Genomic DNA, 22,106 nt, shown 5'->3' with positions numbered 1-22,106 from the left:
AGCTTGAGTGTAAATAACCACAATAAATAACAAATTTTTATCAGAAAAAGAAACAATTAAGTATTTAGTTTTTCTGAAATTTCTTCCTTTGGAAAGTTCCTTCCAGGTTCGAAACAATTTCATCTACTCATTTTATTTTTGGACAAAATGTGACGAGAATTATGTTACATATTTAGAGATATAAAGAGGTAGTAGCCAAAGGGTTAACAAACCTCTCATAGTAAACATGCACTTTAGGGAGTGATTCCACACTTTTTTAACCCATAAACAGCTGGAATGTTGTAGATAACAGCATAAACTGATGATGGCTGTCATTTTAGGTTAATGATTTTCAGAAGAATTTGCTTAACCTATTCGTGCAGACCAGTCTTGGAACTGTTAAATACTATTACCCTGTGCTAATTGTATTTTTTAAAAAATTGTGCAGACTTTTTGTAAAAAAACAAATCGGGTGTTAAATATTTGTCTTGTTAATCCTTTCACAAGCTCAATATAATATACCCAAGTTTATCAACACATTTGCACATGTTAAGTATTTGTACTATAATTTTTGATACAGCATGCGTATCTCCACAAAATGTGGTAGACTTTTTAGTAAAGATTGAAGTTTTTTGTGCACAAATATTTAGATTTTTTAATGAAATATTTTTACTAAAGATTTATTTGTGAAAATAGTTTTCATACTAGTCTGTGTGCAAAGGATGTCTTGTTATGATTAAAAAAAAACAACAATTACCTGTTCCAAAAATCTCATAATTTACGTAATCTATAAAACCTCCTAAATACATTTCAAATGTTTATTTTTAGAAAGATTTTGTTTCATGTTGTTTTCTATACCCTATATATGTGGGGTCTGCCAATCGACTGACCTCATGATCATCATAAAGGGGGGAAAAAAAAAATAAAATAAATATAAATTGATATTTTTTTTCATGCTAGAATGACTACATATTATAATAGGAAAATGCAAATGTTTTAGTAGCTTAACTCTTATAAAATTACATGTATACAATTATTATTTTATTATATTGATCTTCAAGTTGTGCCAGCTAATGTTACGTAATTTGCATTGACAAGGTGCACTTCATATCCAGTAATATAAAACTGACCTTTAGTATTTACAAAGTGACCGTGTCTAGGCTGTATTGTAGTGGATTAGTATTTTATACTATAGTCACATTTCAATTATTGTACATTTAAATATGTATATAGATTATTACTATTTAAAAAAAGTTAATGGAACTAATATTTTGTAAAATGTAGAACAGTAAATAAAATAATAATGTAAACAATTAATTTTTCTTATTACAACCTTTGAATTTGATTGCCTTTCAAAATGTTGCACATGGAAATTATCAAACAATTTTTTTTTTTAGGTTTTATGTATATATAGTTGAATAACCAACTTAGTAACTAAGGTGTATTTAGGTTTAAAAACACATTTGGCACACTAAAAACACAGCCTACCTTTTTGGAAACTTAGATCAAAAGAATGTGGTAGCCTTTTCAGAAATTAAAGTGGCTGAGAAAACCATGAGGAATACATTCTAGGCTGATGATTGGTTATTCACATCATAACGTGTATATAAGGGATAGTTTTTCAAAAATGGAAAGATATAACAAGGCCACTGTGTTTGATTCAGAATGTAAGCCACATTTCAGCAAAGTAAAATAAAATATGAGGTTTTTATTTTATATTTTAGCTTGTCAATATTAGTAATTTGAGCTCCTAATTTGTACAAAAATATAGACTCAGTATTTTGACATCACAAACATCTAATTTTAAACTGCTGGATTTGAAATACCATGTGACTTGCTTAAAATTCAGGTGTGTTCTTTTAATATTTATTTTTGAATTAAGAAATTAACTCGTATATAATATTATAGTTTGAATTATATTTTACAGTTTGATATCAAACTTATTGACATGAATTCATAAAATAATAGTTCAGTAAAAATTTTAATACAAATCAGCAAATGCAATGACAAGTGCATTTCTTGGAAAAATTCTTTATTTTGTACTTGGGGGTATAGGTTAGTAAACCTGTTTTGTCACAGTGTCAGCTGTTGAAAATGCTTTCATAAAACTTTCAGATCAGAATTTCATAATTCAAACATATATTGGGTGCTGGAATAGAATATCTAAAAAGTATTATAATTATAATTTATGACAGCTTTAATTAATTTATATGAACATTAAAAATTTCTGTTACTACTTCACACAATGTGCTGTCTAAACAAATAAGCTCTTCTAAAATTTTGACTTTGAACACTAAAACATAATGGACAATCACTTGAGATATGTAGCATATATAATACTCTCTTTCTATTGGTTAGCCCATTTATGTCTAAGTGGCAAGTCTAATTAAGGCTCATAATGCTCAAAATTGTGTTTTGATATTTGGGATGGGAAGGGTCCAGGCAGTAGTGCATTGTGTAGGTCTGAGACTAAATCAAACAAAATATTAGTTGTAAATATATCCAATAGCAATGTCAGAGAGAATTGCAGACATTCCTTAAAATTCTGTGGATATGGGTTAAAATGTATAGTGAAATGACAGGAAAGCAAGAACTTTTAACCTTCTGTCTACTGATTTTTATTTGTTTTTATTAATAATTATTGAGGATGTTAATGAATAAAATTGTAAGTTTTTGTGTTTTTCCGAGGTGTTTTCTAGGACTTATCAACCAATAATCATTGTCTTCACAAAATAATTGAAAATAAAGGTGATATCAAGTTGGTGTTATTTGTATGAATCCCAAGACAAAAAATTATTTACCCTACAGAAGTTCATACAAAATGCTAATAAACTTCTGTTACGTGTTGTGGTATGTTGTGATGAAAATGGTATTTTGTTGCATGTATTAAAAATTTTACAAATGCTTTGAAGGTAGTATTGATTTTTGAGCTAAATTGAATTAAAATAGTGTTTTTAAATAAAACTTGTGGATTCTGGATTTTTCCTTTGTTATAATAAATGCATATTAACCCAAGTTATCCATTGTATTCTAAAATTAAAATGGAATTGAGATATTTGTAATAATTAGAGGAAATATTAAAATGAGCCAAAAAATGTAAGAAATTCTGTAAGCTTATTTACACTGGTTTTTTTTTACTCTAGCACTTCCTAACACTCAGTCAGTGGTAGTACAGGAGCTATCTACTAAAATTTCTAAAGAGGAAGAAGAGAAATTCCAATCACAGGTCGCCAGAAAACATACCACTGGTTTAATAAATGGAAATGTTTTTCATAGGAATGTTGCTCGGAAATCCACAACTCAAAAGCATCCAAGTACAAACTTGTCAGGTGTTGTATCTGTTTTTTTAATGTGTTGTATTCTAATTGTTGAAGGTAAATAATGTGTGTTTGTGAGTTTCAGTCATTGTCTGTTGACATCTGTTGCATACTTAAATCAAGCATGTCTTTGATGAGCCTGCTGCGAGTGTGTTAAAGTGCACATCACATATAAGCTCAATACATTTCGAAGTATCAACTTTTTTCATACATAAATTTTATCAAGTGGTCAGACTTTAAAGAAGTATTGCATTAAAAACTATTCATATTAAGGTTGGAAGAAATGGAGAAAGAATATTCAACACATACATTCCAAATTAATATCATCAACAATTACAGTTGGAGAAATGAAAGCTTGAACTAACCTGCTGTGAATACAATTGATAGCATCTTCCATTATAAATTTGATAAACAAAGAAGGATCACATTTAATGTTTTTAATTTTCTCAACAAGTTCAGCAGAATTTGTAATGATACATTTATTCTTAGTACTTCAAATATGAAAATTATTGAACAATGTATTTTATAACATGTGAGATGAAGTGTTATGCCAGATACATTATATGTAAAAACTTGTGAATTTCAGATACAATACAAAAGCAAGTGGACAAAATGTGAAGGAATCACAATAATTTCTTCTGTTGTTAAGGTGAAAAAGTTGTGTTTTGATGAACATGTTTTTTTGTGTGCCAAATATGAAATTTTGTTACTGAGTCTTGTAAGAGAAGCATATGAAGCATTCTCTGGTAACTGCTATACATTAGAAATGTAATTGTGCTATTCAATGTCACTATACACCTTACGTAGTAACAATATCATTATTTTTCCAAGAATTTAAAACAATTTGTTCTTGTTTCATCAAATGTTATTAATTTTAATATGTTGTTTTGACATTACGTCCCAGTATCTGTATCTAATAATCTTAGTTAATTTTAATTTTACCATCTGTAATTTATTCGATGTTAGATTCAGTACTTCTTACTACAGTTTTTTTTAATGGGTAGAATTAGTGGTGTTAATGCAAAATTTACACCTAACTCGATTTTTCTGTTAACCAAATGAAATTTTTATTGTTCATTTTAAATACTAGTTTATTTTTAATTTTAACCTTTTACTGAACTTCTTGTGCCTTGATTTAATTTTCAAGATCATTATTTGAGGAAAACTGGCCATGAGTTTGTTGAGAAACCCACTTGTTGAGAAATATATATGCAAAAACGGCTCGTTTGGGTTGAGAAAATATTTTACATAAAAGAGCGAACAACGTTTTGACCTTCTTTGGTCATCGTTGTTTGCTCTTCTATGTAAAATATTTTCTCAACCCAAACGAGCCATTTTTGCATATAAATGCCCATGAGTTTATTGATGGGGAAAATCTTGCATTGTGTTAAATGACTTAAACTCTAAAGTTACAATTGTTCAACCCAATTCATTATTCATAGGAAATTGCCTTCAGAAATGTAGAAAAACGAGGAACTGATAAGAATAAAAGAGGGGGATGAAGTTTTAGCAAAAGGGAAGTTTGAAGTTAACCTTGTTGTAGGGAGCTTTGCTACACCACACATGGAGAAAAAATGTATATGTGGAATCAGCTTCATGCAGTGAGGTTAGGCTAGCTTCTAAAAGCTTCAGAGTCTATGACCAGGAAATCCTGATGTACTGCAAGGAATTTACAATACATGAGACTTAGCTTTCAGTAGAAACAGGAAGGGTAGTAATTGTATATTTTCCACCAACAACCTACCTTTTGAACCTTGTAGTTCCTTGCAATGGGAATTGTTCAGCCATATTAAGTCACCTTGATATAAATCTTTTTATCACAGCCTGGTTAAAATCTTTACAGATATGTCTTTTATGAAATTTAATTTTTCATATCCATGAGATATTTTTAACCACCAATCCCTTGGGATATACCATTTGGCAATTAATAATTATTTCATCTTGAGACTGAATTAAGACCATACCACCATAATTTAACATAGCTGAACAATTCCCATTGCAAGGAACTACAGAGTTCCATGTTAGGTTACTAGTGGAAAATACCATATGTTGTACTGAAAAAGTGTTGTGGTTTACTGATTTATAGAAGGAAAGATGATTTAAGCCAAAGGCCATCCACAGAAATTTTATTTGGAAGCAAATTGGTGAATAGCTAATTGACTAACTCCAGAAGAGAATTTTTTTAATAGAGAATCTCTCTCTCTTGTTTCCATTTGTCTGCTTGTTTCTCCAATATAGAAGTCATAGCAGTTGTTACATAATACTTTATAAATTATGTTGGTGTTGTGTTTATCAGTGTAGTTTTTACATAGTATGGACTTCAACTAGATTTATATAACACAGAAAAACACCTTCATATGTTTTTGAACACTGCAAATCAAATAAACACAACATAACCATAGAAAACACCCAGATACTAAGTAGGGAAACAAATATAAACAAATGCCAAATCAAAGAAGCCTGACTTATACAACAACTAAAACCAAAACTAAACCAATATAAAGAAACACCTTTATACTTATACTAATTAATAACCTAACATCCACCTGCAATGTTCCCTACAATCCTGTACCTGTTTATATTCGTGGTCCTAAGACGTGTCCGTCAACTGTCTCATTTAAACTCTTTCTTAACCTAAAGATGACCTAGGAAGGTCGAAACATTATTTTCTTCTTATCAATAAAAGTGTCAATACCCAAACCAGCCATTCTGAGATACATTTTTATTTTGAGTGATGTTCTCGTCATCAAGAAATCTGTTATTAAGCTAATCTGGCAGTGAAGCACTGAGTCTGCTGTTTTCAGTCACTAGAGTACCTGTCTGTTTATTTCAATGAAGTATTTAAGTTTTCTGATAAATTTAGACCAGTCTCAATTAATTACCATCTAATTTTGTATTAGCAAGGTATTTTTATTTGGATGTCACTTGTGAACTTAGAAGTACAAGTTACAGCAGTGTAAAAGTGAAGGCATCTGGTAGAAATGTTACAGAAGAAATAAAATGTTATATTTACGTAGAATGTTTTTCAACTATTTTCTCCCAAATCATTTGAAAGAATCTGTCCAATAAGAAAATGATTTTACAACATCATGAATTCTACTATCAAACATACAGGAATTCCTGTAGTTATAACCCCAGATTAGTTTTTATCTGAATACTTGCTCAATGCCCATTATATGACAGTAATTGGGAGTTGATTTTCTTCTGAAAATTAAATTTAAATGAATGTTTTGTAAAAACTGAGCATACTATCAATAATATATATATATATATATATATATATGAAGAATGTTTATTCTTTTTCTAGTATTTTGTGAAAACATTTTGTGTGTGTATATTTGGTCATCTTTAAGTGGTTTTTAGAATTCTGATTTGTGTATGTTTTTGTTATGTTCAACTTATTTTTTCTTGATAAAACTTTATATGTTGAGCCATGCAAAAAGACAAAACAAAACTGGGTCTCAAATAATTGTTTCTACAGGGTCAAATATCTAAGCCTGCAGTTTATATATTTTATGGTAAAAGCAAGTGCTTGAAGGTATACATTTTCTAAAGTCTCTGTTGAAACATCTGCAGGGTTGAAAAGATATTTCAGTTATTTTGATATGTACAATCATTGGTGCTTATGTAATATGATATTATCAGTAGTTTAATCTATAATTTTTTTTGTATATTTCTTAATATACAAAGTTGTTGTAAATATGAAAATAAGTATAATGTTACAAAAATTAACTGAAAACTGCCATTATACTGTAATTTTGACTCGAGATTTCCATATTATATTTCAGTGGTATAACCACTGTGACACCCAGTCTTTGTTCTCAAATGTTAATAAATAATTAAAATCCTTAGTATAAACTTACCGTACTATTGTGGTTTTTCCTAATATTGTAATACATTTCTCTAAACATTATAAATTAATAATTTTAAAGGTTATAAAAAAATACACATAATACTGAGATTTGGAACACGATACATGTGCTTAAGACAAACCACTGAACCAGTTTGAATGTTTTGAACACTGGGCTTTCATCTATATTGATGTTATTTGGTGTAGATATGTGGTGTTCAGTACAATAAACAGATGTTAAATTATTAAATGCTCTCGGTTACAAATCTACCTAATATACTGTTACACATGCACTATTTTATTATGTATTTGTCAGCAATGCATCACTAGGTGGAATTAATTAGAACATTTGGTACAATTGTAAATAAGTATGTTATGTAACTTAGTACACATTTTACAAATAGTGAACTATTTTATAAAGTTAAATTTCTTTTTCAAAAATATGAATGAAACTTAATCAATACTGTTCAACTATATTTTGTTTGCTGCACCTCTCACTAATCTTCCAGCATCTGAGGTTTTGCCCCTGGACCCCCCTAGTCAGGCGCAGCTGCGCAGAGCTGTGGCGCCTCTGGCGCCAGGCTATATACCTTTTCCTCTTTTTTTCATAAATGTCATTGGTATGCCTGGTAGTAAATCTAACTTACAGTTTAGCAGTAATTCAGATTCATAAGAATTTTGTTTATGTGACTTGGAGCATGTGCTTTTGTTAACCCCTGCAGTAAGGTGCTGGAGTTAAGTTATGGTATGTGGTATCTATTTTTAGACCAGTGTACACCATCAGGTGAAGAACATGCAGGAACAAGAGAGATTTTAAAGAAGACAATAGGACCACGTTTTAAGTATGCAGTTCACACTTGCTGTCAAAGATGCCTTCGAAATAAACCAGATGACCCAGAAAGTTTTAAAGGAAAAAGTCCTCTCCGTATACCTATGCTATTAGGCTGGGAAAGGTAATTTTTTCATCAAACTTAACACTAGATTTGACTGACCAGTGACAGAAAGTTGTTACTTGAAATTCCATTTTCTATTTCCAGACAAATTGCAAAGCATCGAACTACAGGGAAAAGGGTAGTCTTCTATCGTGCACCTTGTGGAAGACGTCTTAGGTCAATTGAAGATGTAAATCGCTACCTTATTGAAACCAAGTCAAAATTAAGTGTTGACTTGTTCTGTTTTGATAGCTATGTTCATACTTTTACAACTTTTCTGCCACATAGAGTAAGTTCACTCAGATTATATTTCATTGATAGAAACTACATTTTTTTTGCTTTATGTGCTTTTTCAGATTAACTAAATTTTAAATATATGTGTCAAATGATGGGAATACTCATCCAGGTCTTTTTGTTATATGCAAAGTGAATATTGCAGAGTAACTTAACTGCTGTTTATTGTAAGACATAATGTAAAAATGTAAAAAATACTACTGATTTACTGAAGGATTTCGATTATTCAGTAGGTTGAGCAAGTAAATGGCAGATGGGATTAAATGTAATAAATGCAAGATAATGTGTATGGATTATCATAATTTGAATGGGAAAAGCCTTAATAGTGTCATGAAAGAAAGGGATCTGGGTGTAATAGTCTTAAGTATCTAAATCCATCCAAGCAATGAACTGCCATATAGTTTAATTTCTATATAAAATAAAACATGTAGAATGCAAAGAAAGTATGATCATTTTCTAGGCATAATCTGAGCTATGCATTTATTAGTTGAGTAGATACATGTAGTACCTCACAGAGTGGTGTGTCTGTGGACTTGCACTGCTGAAAACCATGTTTCAATAGTTGTGGTGGGCAGAGCATAGATAGCCCATTGTGTAGCTTTGTGTTTAATTTTAAACAAACAAACAAAACCTCCCAGAGAGTTCTTAAAAAATGAATATGTCTTAGGTTTGAAAATGATCTATTTATGTGAGAAATGGTTATAAAGGAGAGGAACCAGGCAGACAATTTTGTAAAAAATAAAACAGATTTTACTGTCAGTCTTTAAGGCATCATGTTTTTGTTGTTTTTTTAATTTAAGAAATTGAATATTGCTACATTTGAAGTTTGAATACAGTGTGATTAGAAATATTTGTCCAACAAGTAGGAGACTTAAAACATTTTTTGTTAATAATTTTTGTTGCTAATGTTTCAATACTTTGTCTTGTACTAGAATATTTTTTGTAACAAATGTTAGGTAAGGATACTACAGCTAATGACTTTAGTTTAAGGGCTCTGAAAAATGGTGTACAATTCTAAATCATTAAATTGTTTTGTCTTATTTCATAGCAGTTATATTTTACTGTTACTGTGAGTAAGGAATAATGACAAAGAAAAATATTGATTGATATTTCACATTTTTTTTCGATTACCCTCTTTGATCTTCAAGAGCTAAGAAGCCAAATAAAGTCTATTTTAACATGACATAAGAGACAGTAACCTTGCTGGTGAAACAAAAACTTTCTGCAGCAAATGAAAGTGATCTATTGTAACTTTCCATGTCTTTTTTTCTATGAAAAAAAATCGTATTATACTGAACACCATAATTCCATTGAAATATAAAATGGTAAAGCAACATTATGTTTATAATGGTACTTTCTTGGTCAGCAGTATAAACAAAAGTTAAGAATTTATTTTTTTATTTATAATTTATATTATAGAGGTATTTTCATTGTGTATGTCATTGATTTTACATACAGACTGTAACAGTGTCCATAAACTTGTTAGAACAAAAGTAAACAAAACATGGCCTTGTTTAAGATCTATTGGATGTGGTTTTTAGGTTTTATGTAAGCAACAAAAAATAAAGCATATATTTTACTTTTATTTAAAAAATGTTTTGAAAACACTGGGGAACACTCATTTTGTTGCATTTAAAAAAAGACCTTTCTATAGTCAATTTGAGTGTGTTGATTTCAAATCTGAAGTCGGTTTTTGTCTGCAAGCTACAGATTTTATGCAATTTGACATTTTATTTATTTTTAATGTTTTCGTTATTATAGGAAATTATAGGAATAGCTTATCAATTTGTTTGTGTATTTTATTCAGGTAGGAATTTGCGTTTGTAACTTTTGCGTTTGTACACTTCATCTGGACAATCTCGTTTAATGCTCCAGCAGTAGTCAGCCATCATACTTTTGTCCCAGCCCTTGGTAGCGTTCTTCCATGACCTTTAGGTCTTGGTGGAATCGTTCTCCTTGTTCGTCACTCACAGCCCCAGGTTGTCAGGGAACTTATCAAGATGGCTGTTCAAAAAATGAAGCTTGATGCTCATGTTGCACCCGAGAACACGAAAAGCGAGGAGCATTCTGTTCACAAGTTCACTGTAGTTCTCCGCCTTATTGTTTCCAAGGAAGTTCTGAACGACTGCCACAAAGGATAACCATGCTACCTTTTCTAAAGCGGTCATCTTAGCAACAAACTGATCATCACGAATTAGGGTTCGAATCTGTGGGCCATCAAACACACCTGCTTTGATCTTCTCAAATGATAACCCTGGTAAAGCTGTGATGATGTGTTGGAAACATTCACCTTCGGTTTCCAGTGCCTTGACAAATTGCTTCATCAAACCTAATTTGATGTGAAGAGGAGGAAAGATGATCTTATTTCTGCTTACAATTGGGTCTTGTATGATATTTGACATGCCTGCTTCAAGGGTGTCACAAATAGGCCAGTCGTTCTGGACCCAATGTCTGTCTCGTGCTCGGCTGTTTCACATACAGAGGAAACATGGAAACTTGGTGAAACCTTTCTGTTGTCCAAGAAGAAAGTTGACCATCTTTAAGTCTACACAAATGATCCAATTGTGCTCATGATATTTTAATAAGTCCATGACCATTCTCATATCATCATAGTCTTCCCACAAATGCACTGAGGGATTAAATGTAATAAACATTCCAATTATGTAAAAGAACACACTTTAGACTGCGTTTTGAACTGTCTAAAAAGAGTCTCCATTCAGCAGGACTATAGTAAGGTACACCCAGTTCTTTGAGAAGCCCTTGGATGTCATGGCAGTAAACAAACTGTCTGTCTTCTGAAAAGGTCACAAAAAGCTGGTCACACTTTCTGAAATATAATACTTTAACAGAGTGATCAACAAGATTTCTGCCTTGTAATCTCGATGCCAAGAGCTCTGCTGCTTTCTTTGAAAGACCTAAATCTCTCACTAAATCATTCAGTTCAGCCTGGGGAAGAGGCTTGGGGACGGGGAAAGGTTCAGTGTCTGAAGAACAGTTCTCCGATTGTGTACACTTTTCTGACAATTCACTGTCACAACTGTCTTGTTCACTTGTATCATGTCCAATGTCTTTATCGTCCAATGAAGGCAAGCCTTTGAAAACTGGAACAGGAACTTCTTCAGAGTGCAGAGCAGGCCGAATAGCTGAGGGAATGTTTGGATAATGTAATCTTATGTCGGATTTTCTTCCCAACACTTGTTGTGTTTACCATGCAGAAATAACAGTCAGTTACATGGTTGGTGGGTTCGCCAAATCATTGAAACACCAAAAGGCAGACCATTGCGTTTTCCTTTGGTCCAGTCTCAAGCATTTCCTCACAATTGTGGCACACAACATGAGGAGCCCATTGCTTGTCTTGATCACCAAGATAAACTTCAAAATATGCCTTGTAGGCATGCTTGACGAACGAGGATATGTTACGTCTCTGACGATTGAGTGTGTAGCATCCACATATGTAGCAGAAGGCATCAGGCTTGTTTCTGCAATGATATCTATTTTTGGAAGCCATGTTTGATCTGAAACAAAAGAAGAATGATCAAAATATTAGAAGTTATCTATATATATGGACGTGAAAATGCTTATACATGGTTTACGCAAGTTCAGATTTGTACAATTTCATTAACCTCAAATTGCATACAAACTAGAGCTTGTAGAGAAAAACTAATTTCAGATTTGAAATCAGCACCTAAAACTCCTTCAGAATCAGTTAAAATATCCAATGCAACTCAGTTACTGAAAAAGTGTTCCCCAGTGTAATGAATACATTTACTAAGTTGTATTATACTGCACTAAATTTCTTATAAACTGCAACATTAATTTTAGTTTGTGGAGTTTGAATGTTGTGGGAGTTAAGTCAACAACCCCATGTTTGAAATATGTTAATATCAAGATCTTAGCATTAAATACATTGATTGGAAAGTTTTCAACTGGGAGGATATGTTTTAATACTTATTTCTATGTGAATTTTGTAAAAAATCTTTTCAAGCTACAAATTAGGCTTATATTTTGTTTGTTACAGATATGTTTTTGAATTTATTAAAAATGTATGTGCTTTAAATAACAAATTAATTAAACTATGAAGCGATATGTTTTTGAATTTATTAAAAATGTATGTGCTTTAAATAACAAATTAATTAAACTATGAAGCGATATGCCAGATTTTAAAAAATCTGCTTTATTATTAAAGTGGTGCAGCAGTTTTTTGTTATGTAGACACACAAACATGCATGCGCACACACATATGCTGCCCAAATTATCTGGCTCTTGTAAATGAATTACTAAAGTAATATTTGTATGAATATGTAACTTACTAAAAGTTTTAAGATTTGATAGATAAATGTTTTTTTAAAGAAATAATTAAAAATTGTTATCCTCATTGTAGGTTCCAGTTGATGTTTTTTAATCTATTTCTGCATTTTTTTAAAAACTACCTTCTAAAATATTTATTTTATGAAACTGAGTTGTAAGTTTGATTTAACTTGAAAAATAGAAAAAGAAGTTTTATTTTTTGTAATCACTGGCATACAATGAAAATAAAGTTTTTCTTTATATATATTTATATATGTATATGTAAACTGAATTTTTTAAGTTAATGGGAAGGTTTAATTTTTACAATTCCGAAATGATCAGGAAAAGTTAAATGATTTCTTCTAATTAACAATTTTATATTTAATGAAATTTTTTTGTAAAATTAATTATAATTTTGATATTTTTTATTTTTGCTGTGTGGAAGAATAATTACAAATATATTTTCTGTAATGTTTTTAATTCCTTTTTACTATTTCCTGTATGATATCTTCTTTCAAGAAAGCTTTCTCCATTAATACTGTCTTCTATCAATATAAATAATTAAGTTGTCCTGTAACTCCTTCTTTTTTCTGCTTGTCTTTCTAAATGACCATGCAGCAATCATCCACCAATAAGTGTGGAGAACTAGCTGCTGGGATGTTGGACCTTGAGGACCAGTCTTTTTGAGTAAAGTAGCATTTCACTAACTTGAAAGTAGGGTGGTGGCATTCTTCTAGTATCAAAGGTGTGTTGCCCTTCCTACTGCAGAACTGATATATATTTCCAGTTCCTGCTAGGTGTTAGTTGTAATACTTTGTCATATATATAGTTATTGCACTTTATGTCTCTGGCCTTGAATTCCTGCAGATGGACAGTCTTGGGGTCACCTCCACAGGGTCAGTTGGCTGGTCCACACGGGCTAGTATCAATCAGGTACCAGTGTTGAATGTTCTCAACGGGTGTTGTGGACATTGTCTGCTGGTGTTTGGGTACAGTGCACATGAAACTTTGGCATTTTTTAAAGTCCTTCTTTGGCATTATAGTGTGTTCCCTCATAGAGCTTTATGATGGGTTGAGTTAATGGATACCGAAATATTCTTTTTTATAGATTTTCCAACTCAAAATAAAATAATAAAAAAACAGACAATTCTGTGCAGCAATCTTCAACTTCTGCAACACATAACTCATTTTCTGATATTACATTCTTTATCAGACAAATCTCTGGGGCAAATGTCTCCCTTTTTTATTCATAAGGTACTAGAGGGGCTTGCTTGCTCTCCTAAGTCAGTCAGAAATCTACATACTGGGGACATCTTGGTGGAAACGTTCACTTCAATACATGTTGAACTCCTCTTGCATTTGAAGGCCATTGAGGTTAGTTATTCCCCATGCTACTTTCAGTTCTTCACAAGTTGTTATAGAGAGGGATTTGAAGAACATACCCACGTCAGAGATCCTCACTGGTTTCTCCACCCAAGGAGTTTTTTCTGCAGTGAGGGATATTTCCACTTGCAGAGATAGAATTATGATACTGACCAATATTCCGATTTTGACAGTTAAATCAGCACATCCACTTGCCACCATTAAAGCAAGTTATCTAAATTACAAGGTATGGCCATATATCGGAACCCTCTTTTACATTTCCCATGTCAGCGGTTTGGTCACTTGAAGACATTATGTCATAGCTTCTTTATGTGTGCTTGTTGCAGTGGTAAGAACCATGATGCCTGCAAGTGTGAAATTGACCCTCATTGTGTTAATTGTAGTTAATCTTCCTCCTCCATTGGTAGAGGAGAAAGCAGTACAACACTTGAAATCAGTTCACATTTCTTCTCCTGAGGCTCAAAAGATACTCTCTATTACTCCATCTTGAACATATGCTGCTGCACTCTGTTAAACTGCTACAGTGGGAGTACAGACAGATCTTTCTATATCTTAGCAAGCATTTTTTTAAACCATCCTTTCATTATTTATACAGATGTTCAAAATCAGGTGAGGCTCTGCTATGGTTTGTTGTGGTTCAGTGGTTGCACACAGAATTCTCTCTGGTTTCTTTGTTCACTGCTGAATTGTAATCTATTTCTCTTGCCTTGGATCACATAGAAGCTATGCAGTACATAAACTTATTATTTATACTGACTCACTTAGCTCTCTACTGACCCTGGAATCGCTTCACATTAGTTCTCACCCTGTTCTTGTCGATATTCAGAAATAATTGGCTCATTTCTCTTTATCATCTACTTCTACCTAGTTTTTCTAGATACAAGGCCACATTGGTATTCATGGGAACAAGCTGGTTGACACCACAGCCAAGTCTGTCTGCTCTGGCATTATCACTGCCATGTCTGTTCCATTTGTGAACTTGTGGTCCTGTATTCAAGGGTTGGCTCCATGCCAGTTGGCAGTCGATTTGGAATAGAATGTGATAACAAGCTTTTCCAGATATAACCTTCTATTTGACTTTGGTCATTTTGTCTCTGTAAGGATTGAAAGGAGGAAGTTGTCCTAACTAGGCTAAGCATTGGTCACAGTTTTTGAACTTTTTTAAAAAAAAAAAAATCTGGAACTGATGCACCAGTATGTGGTCTGTATGACACTCAAGTCACAACAGTCCACATTTTACTATCATGATGCCATTACTAACGTAAGGAACGGCACCATTTTAGACATGTTTTTATCACAAATTCACCCCTGACTAATGTTTTAAAATTTTTAAAGGCCATTGGCCTTTTTTAACTCTATTTAAGATTTTACCAGCTGTTTAAAGTTGACTCAGTATTTTGCTGATTCTTTTTTACATTTTGTAACAATTTTACTTTTACCAGTTGTTTGGTGCAGATACTCTAGTTCCTTTGTGTTCCAAATAATACCGAACAACCAACCAATGCTCATGCTTGACATGTAGTCATAAATACCCCCTCTCGTAAATGTTTCACTTGGCACTAGCCTTATAACTACCACTTCCTTCTGCATGTTTTTGTGTAAACATGCAGAAATTCCACCAATAGGAGTGTAGCACTAATCCACTCATAACTAATGTCCCCTCTATTAATATACACATTAATCACTGTATGATAACATGTTGAGCCAGTGTATTTGTATAATTCATCATGAGCATGCTGGTAACTAGATCTGTTACTCACACAAAGCTGCTCAGCACAGCAAATAATTAACTTTCATTTGAGATAATCAAGTTCATCTATAAATAAATATATTAAAAGAAGTTAATGTTAGTTAAGGCAGAAGAAATGAGTAATGTGTTATTGTTTGTTACAATGTGCAGACATTTTAGAATGGAAATAGTAATTTAGTAGATTCTAAAGGTTAAGCAAATTAAATTTAAAGTATAAGATGAAAAGATATATTTTTAACATTAATTTGAAAAATCACCTTGCCCTCAAACTATTTGGTCTGTGTCAGATTCTGACTATATGAAATCACAAACAAATATTAAGTAAAAATAGTTAATGAAAAAATGTGATTTTTTTAATATATATACAAAATGCTTGGCACTAAAGGTTTGCCAAATTTCATGAAGTTACACTGAACTATGTTAAAAGCTACAGTATGCATATTTTTTTGATTATTTGTTGGTTACATGGCAGTTATAAGGTCAGTCATTTTGATCAACCACATATCTGTAGTGTTAAAGCAGCACATTTAAGGCTTCCTATATGTAGAAAAGGCTAAAATTAATGTTGACAAGTTTTAACTAATGATTGTCAGCAGTGAAAATGACTAGAATGTGCTATCACAAGACACTCTCTTGGATTTATATCCCAGACGGAGTTTTATCTACATATTTTTTTCCAAGCACACCTGTCTTTTAAGAGCTCAGTTGTAAGTCTAAAGGTTTATAATGCTGAATACAAGGTTTAAATACTTTCAGTGGGCAGAACACAGATATCCCATTGTGTAGTTATGCTCTTAACAACAAACATAGCAAATGTTCCAGAGAAGCAGAAATACTAGGGACAGTAAGATATGCAAGCATGGAGTTTCTGTTTGTATCAAATTATGAAGGTATCAGGTATTTTAAAGTTGTTTTTTTTTATATTTTTACCTAGGGTTTTAAGTTCTCTATCTCTAACAGTTTTGCATTGGGGGTCAATAAAAGTGTCTTGTTTTATCTCAAATGGCCTTGGACCCTACCTGTCAAAGAAATTTGATTACCTGAAAGTTCAGAATAAATGATATTGTATAGTGAAATGACTAATAATGAAGATGTGAAACAGTTAAAAGTACTTGTAAGATACTGATCAGAAACACAAAGGTAGATACCTTGTGATCTTTCATGTAAGCTGTGTCAGAGGAGAGCAAGTATCAGGGAAAGTAATGTTTTTTACAGGAAGAAGCAGTAATTTCCCTAAGGATTTATATATGTTTGATATCCTGGACTAAATGAGATAAACAATGTCCTAAAGGAAGGTGGGAATAATAGAATTTTGGCAGAATGTTAACACTTTTGACACACTATTATATGATCTATCCATACAGGGCAGATCTAAATGCATTTTGTGATATGAAAATGACCAAGTAAAACAACTAATTACAAGAATTTCTGTATATAAGTAACTTTGTCATTTCTTTTTTAAACAAATGCTTTATATTATCTTTGTATCAAAATCCTCTGTTTAGCTGTAGTTTTTGTCAAGGATTTGGTAGAAGGCTTACTTAACTTCCCTGGAGTGTGAGTCATTCCTAAGTGGATTCTTTGTCTGACTTTTTACAATTGTTGTAGAGTCTCAGTCTGTTTCAGGTTTCTGTGAGGTGAACTGCTGTAAAGGCTGCATTGAAGCTATCCAAGTTCACATAATAAAAACCTGAAATTTTTTAATATGGAAAAAATATTTCTTTGCAGACAAATGTTTTGAGTCTATTTTGCTCTCAAAGGTCATTTCATTCTTTGAATTGCAACTCTAAATCTGCTATTTATGCTTTATTTAGCTGTTGGCTGTAGATTTACCTTGAGATACCACAAGGTAAACAGTGTGACATCAGTGCTGTAACTTTTGCAATGCCTCACTTTGTTAGATTGAATTTTTCATTGTTTTGAATTGAAAGGTCAGACTTGCTAGGTATCTGTTGTTATTGTTGAATGAAACAACTTCACAATAAACTTGTGCTTTATAAATATGCTGTTAAACACCATTTTAGAATGAGAGACCATTTTTGTATTACATTGCATGAAACTTGAGTCTAAAATCTCTTCCTTAGTTTTAGTTTCAAATTATTGAATTTTGAGGTGGGATCAACATATAAAGGCTTTTTAGTTGCAGCAAGATGTATTTTAAAAACCAAAAAAGTGCATTAAAAATTTGCTTTCACTGGCAGTTACTGCAGTGATTTAGAATTTGTTCAAGTGCCCAAGTGAATAATGAATTTGAAAAAAAAAAAAAAACAACTAAAAATGTTATTTCATGGATCCTGTATTTTCTGTCATTATTCTTTTATGGCTTCTTTTTCTATCTAGACACACACACACACACACACACACAATGCATCCTAATTTGGTTTATATAATCCTTTTTTTTTTTTTTAATCTATAAAGGTTCTAGTATGTATTTCTGACATAACGTATGGAAAAGAGAATGTGCCTGTAAGCTGTGTGAACACATTGGACACAACTTCTCCTCCTTTTGTGGAGTATTCAACTGAAAGATTCACAGCTGAAGGAGTGCCTCTCAACCTGGATCCAGAATTTCTCTGTGGTTGTGACTGTAAAGATAACTGTCAAGTGAGAACTCTGTTTTTATCATAATTTTATTAGCTGTTATGGTATTTCTAGATGATTAAATATACCCTTTCAGACACAAGCTCTTATTTTTGTTAACTAGCTATAAAATGATAGTCAATGCTTTTAAAAATGTTATTTTTAAGAATGGTCAAAATCTGCACTTATTATCAATATCAAGACTCTTAACCTTTGTTCTTGGGTTCTATTTGTAAAAAGTGATGGCCATTTACAACCAAGTAAATAGTTCTAATGCAAAAAAAAAGTATAATGTTATCTATTCATTATTTAATAAATATAAATAAATAATTAAAAATTAAAGAAAAACATTGTACATAGTTATCTATTTTCAAAGTCTGGCAGATAACCTTTTGTATGTTCTGATCAGTGGTGTAATAATGTAGGAAATTTTATGTAGGCTTGGAGTTATGATGGATGGACAGTAATTGTACAAACTTGTGGAGAAAATTTGTAAATTATAAAAGAAGGTTAATACTTATGATGTAATTGAATGTTGTACCTATCATCATGTTTCTAATTGGTGGGTTGGGAATGACTTAAATAAGATCTTGTTGTCTTTAGTCATTTTTTAATTGTAAATATTTTTGTAATTTGTGTAAAAATATATGAAAATGAGACAACATATTGTATGGTTAGTGCTGACATACTATGTAGAGCCAGTCTGGATGGAAAAAGATATCTAGCTCCCTTTAAATTTGAACATAATAATGGTGAATTTCTTACATCCTAAATAATGAGTAATCAATATTTGCATAACAATGAAAGTTTACAAAAATGTTTCTTGATAATACTTTATTATTTAGCAATATTTAATTTTTATTGAAGAGGATTTTCATATTATGTGAATTATTCAGCCATATAATTGTTTTGCATATAATTTGTATTTTCATAATAAAAGCCCATTTTCCACTTTCTAAGTGAGTTGTAATTCATATTTTTTGAAAAATCATGGAATTGAAATTCATAGTTAATATTGTATTATTGCAGTTGAAAAAAAGATTGATTACAGTTTCTTTCTTTTGTTACTAGTTTAAATAAGTCATCTTACTTTTTTGTTATTGAAGTTAAATTAGAATTGTTATATTATAGCAGTTTGTAAGTTTCTGTTTAAATTCTCTCTCTCTGTCTTTTTTTTTTTTATTACAATTTTGATTTCAGAATCGTGATGAGTGTGCCTGTCAGCAGTTGACATTAAAAGCTACTGAAGTGCTTCCATCAGGAAAGATACCAGATGCTGGCTACAAGTTCAGAAGGTTACACGAACCTTTGGTTACAGGGTGTGTGTTTTAATGTTCTCTAAATTTGTCCCCTAAATAAACTGCATCTTTTCTGATAATGTTAAGGGTTTAGTATGATAAACTGACTTCTCAAGGGTTCTTTACTGACTTTTTATTTTTGTAACACAGTTCATTTTCTATTCATATTGTTATGTTATGTCTGTGGTATTTAAAGTAGAACAAACTTTTGAAAACAAGAAAAAGTCTGGAAAGTACTTTAATAAGTGAGTTATGTAGTTCTTTTTTTCTAAAAATAAAACTGTGGATGGAATTGAAATTTTATAAGAACTTTCCTGAAGGTGTGGAGTTTCAGAAAAAGTGAAATATTTAAGTTTGAATTTTTTGTTATTTCTATTCAAAATTTGTAATATATTGTAGTTATTTGCACTTGAACTCTGAATAGTTTGTATAAGAGATAATTTTTTTGTTAAGTACAGAATATTTTTTTAATTTTAAATATCAAATTTGCATAACCTTTAGAACTTCCTAAATGAATATCAAAAGTATTTTAAAGGTAAATGTTTATATTTTATTTTTCATTTTTTGTACCATACAACAACTTGAAACTATTATTATCACCATATAGTCAAATGACATGTTTAAAATTGAGAAATGGAAATATGTACGTATCTTTTAACTCATTGACTAACCTTGAAATAATGTTTTGGATCATATTCATAATTTCATGTCTATCTTTTCTCTTGTAGTTTGTTTTTGAAATTTTATTTTGCTTTATTCATTTTTACCACTGAGTATCAATGTTAACATGTTATTTGGAGTACGTGGGTGATATAATGGTATCATCAGCTGAAATACTTTAGCCTCCAGCTAAATATTTTTAGAAAGGCTTTTTTTATATTTATCAATGCTTCGTTTGATACTTTCTATCCGAGATGTAAGAGATCGATTTGCCTTGTAAGTTGTAAATGAAAATTTTAAGCTGTGATTTTGGTTATGTACCTAAGCTTCAGAAACAAGTCAGTGTTTGTTATACTAAAGAAGTTATTAAACCTTTCAAATATGGATTTTATAATACCAATAATACATAATTAACTAAAATATAAATGCAGTTTAACTGTCTCATGAAACTAATAGGTATAATAATGGGCGTAGAGACGGTTTGATTTGGTTGTGAACGGATGTATTTTGTCAATTTCAAGATAACCTGGAGAAATTATAGTTTAAAATCAGCTCTTCTTATTGGTTACCAAAATTCAAATCATTTCTAGTCTGTTGCTTAAAAATATCTTTTTTAGTTTAAAAAGTGGGTAGGGTTAGCATTAGAAGTGTAGAAAAGATTTATTGTCATCTTTCAGAGTATTCAAGTGCAATTTTAACCATTTGTTGATGTAGTTGAAATTTACCCTTTGTCTGGTTTTATGTTTGAGTTGGATTCTTTACATTGGGTGTCTGATTATTGGTAATAATTTTGACAATTAAGAAAAAAGCTAGTGGTCCACTTGGTTTAAAATAAAATATTAAAACAAGTCAAACTTGAATATAGATGTTTGTTACACTGTTTACCACAGTTGTATCCCAGAGCTTTAAATAATTCTCTTTTACATGACATTTCATACAGTTTGGTTCAGTTACTTTACAACACAATTTGTGAGACAAATTGCTCTTCCTTCTGTGTTATTGCAATATAATCTGTAATTATTTTCCTTTAAAAAGTGCCACTATGCACTCTTTACAGCTAAACATGTAATCATGCAGTCGAGGTACAACTATCAAAGTACATTTTTGATATGCATTTATATAGTTCTACACACTACCAGATATTATGATTCAATGATACTCAATTAAAACGAGAATTTTAGTAACATGATGTGATAATGTAACAACTACCAGTTCATAACTACTGAGCTACACAATGTACGATTTGTAACCAGTTGTTTAAATAAATTTGAGATAAACAGTTGCTTCTAAAAATAAGTAAGTTTAACATTCACTTTAAAATTAAAACACTCTTTTATATCTATCTTCCATCGAATAATGTGTTGACTTTCTACAAATAGTTCAGATTAAACAGAATTGAAATAGAAGAAATGCAAGCTGTACTTGATGATGCTAATTTCATTAAAATACAATGATAGTAAAGTAGTTTAATTAAATTTTAAATGTCAATAAATCTTCATGTCTTGTACAGAAAGGAGTTTAGAGAGTGCCCAGTATGGAATGGGTTAAGAAGGTAATTTTTCATACTAGAGGGCACAGTTAACTAATATTTAACAGTATCAAAATAGGTGCAGTTTCATTGGTATTGTTGTATTTTAATAACCTTTTTTAACTTTTTAATTAAAAGATTAATATTTATTGTATATGCTTGGTTGAATTGCTTATTATATTGTTGCATAGAAAAAGAACCTGTAATGTTTTGCTGGTACGTTATCTATCCTCTAAGTAAATGTAAAC

General features: G+C 31.2%; 1 protein-coding gene across 14 annotated transcripts in view; it reads left to right on the top strand.

The window, feature by feature from the left end:
* Positions 1 to 22,106, top strand: part of egg (SET domain bifurcated histone lysine methyltransferase eggless) — a 196,199-nt gene that overhangs the window by 119,221 nt on the left and 54,872 nt on the right. For all 14 annotated transcript variants that reach the window (XM_076495536.1, XM_076495545.1, XM_076495537.1 and 11 more), the window contains 5 exons: positions 3,123 to 3,308; positions 7,913 to 8,099; positions 8,184 to 8,367; positions 18,211 to 18,396; positions 19,573 to 19,691. In XM_076495536.1, the coding sequence (XP_076351651.1) occupies positions 3,123 to 3,308; positions 7,913 to 8,099; positions 8,184 to 8,367; positions 18,211 to 18,396; positions 19,573 to 19,691 (862 nt within the window). The remainder of the gene's footprint in view (positions 1 to 3,122; positions 3,309 to 7,912; positions 8,100 to 8,183; positions 8,368 to 18,210; positions 18,397 to 19,572; positions 19,692 to 22,106) is intronic.

This window comes from Tachypleus tridentatus, chromosome 3 (assembly GCF_004210375.1).
Source record: "Tachypleus tridentatus isolate NWPU-2018 chromosome 3, ASM421037v1, whole genome shotgun sequence".
In the NCBI taxonomy this organism is placed as follows: Eukaryota; Metazoa; Arthropoda; class Merostomata; order Xiphosura; family Limulidae; genus Tachypleus; species Tachypleus tridentatus.
This window is presented reverse-complemented; position numbering and strand designations above follow the sequence as displayed.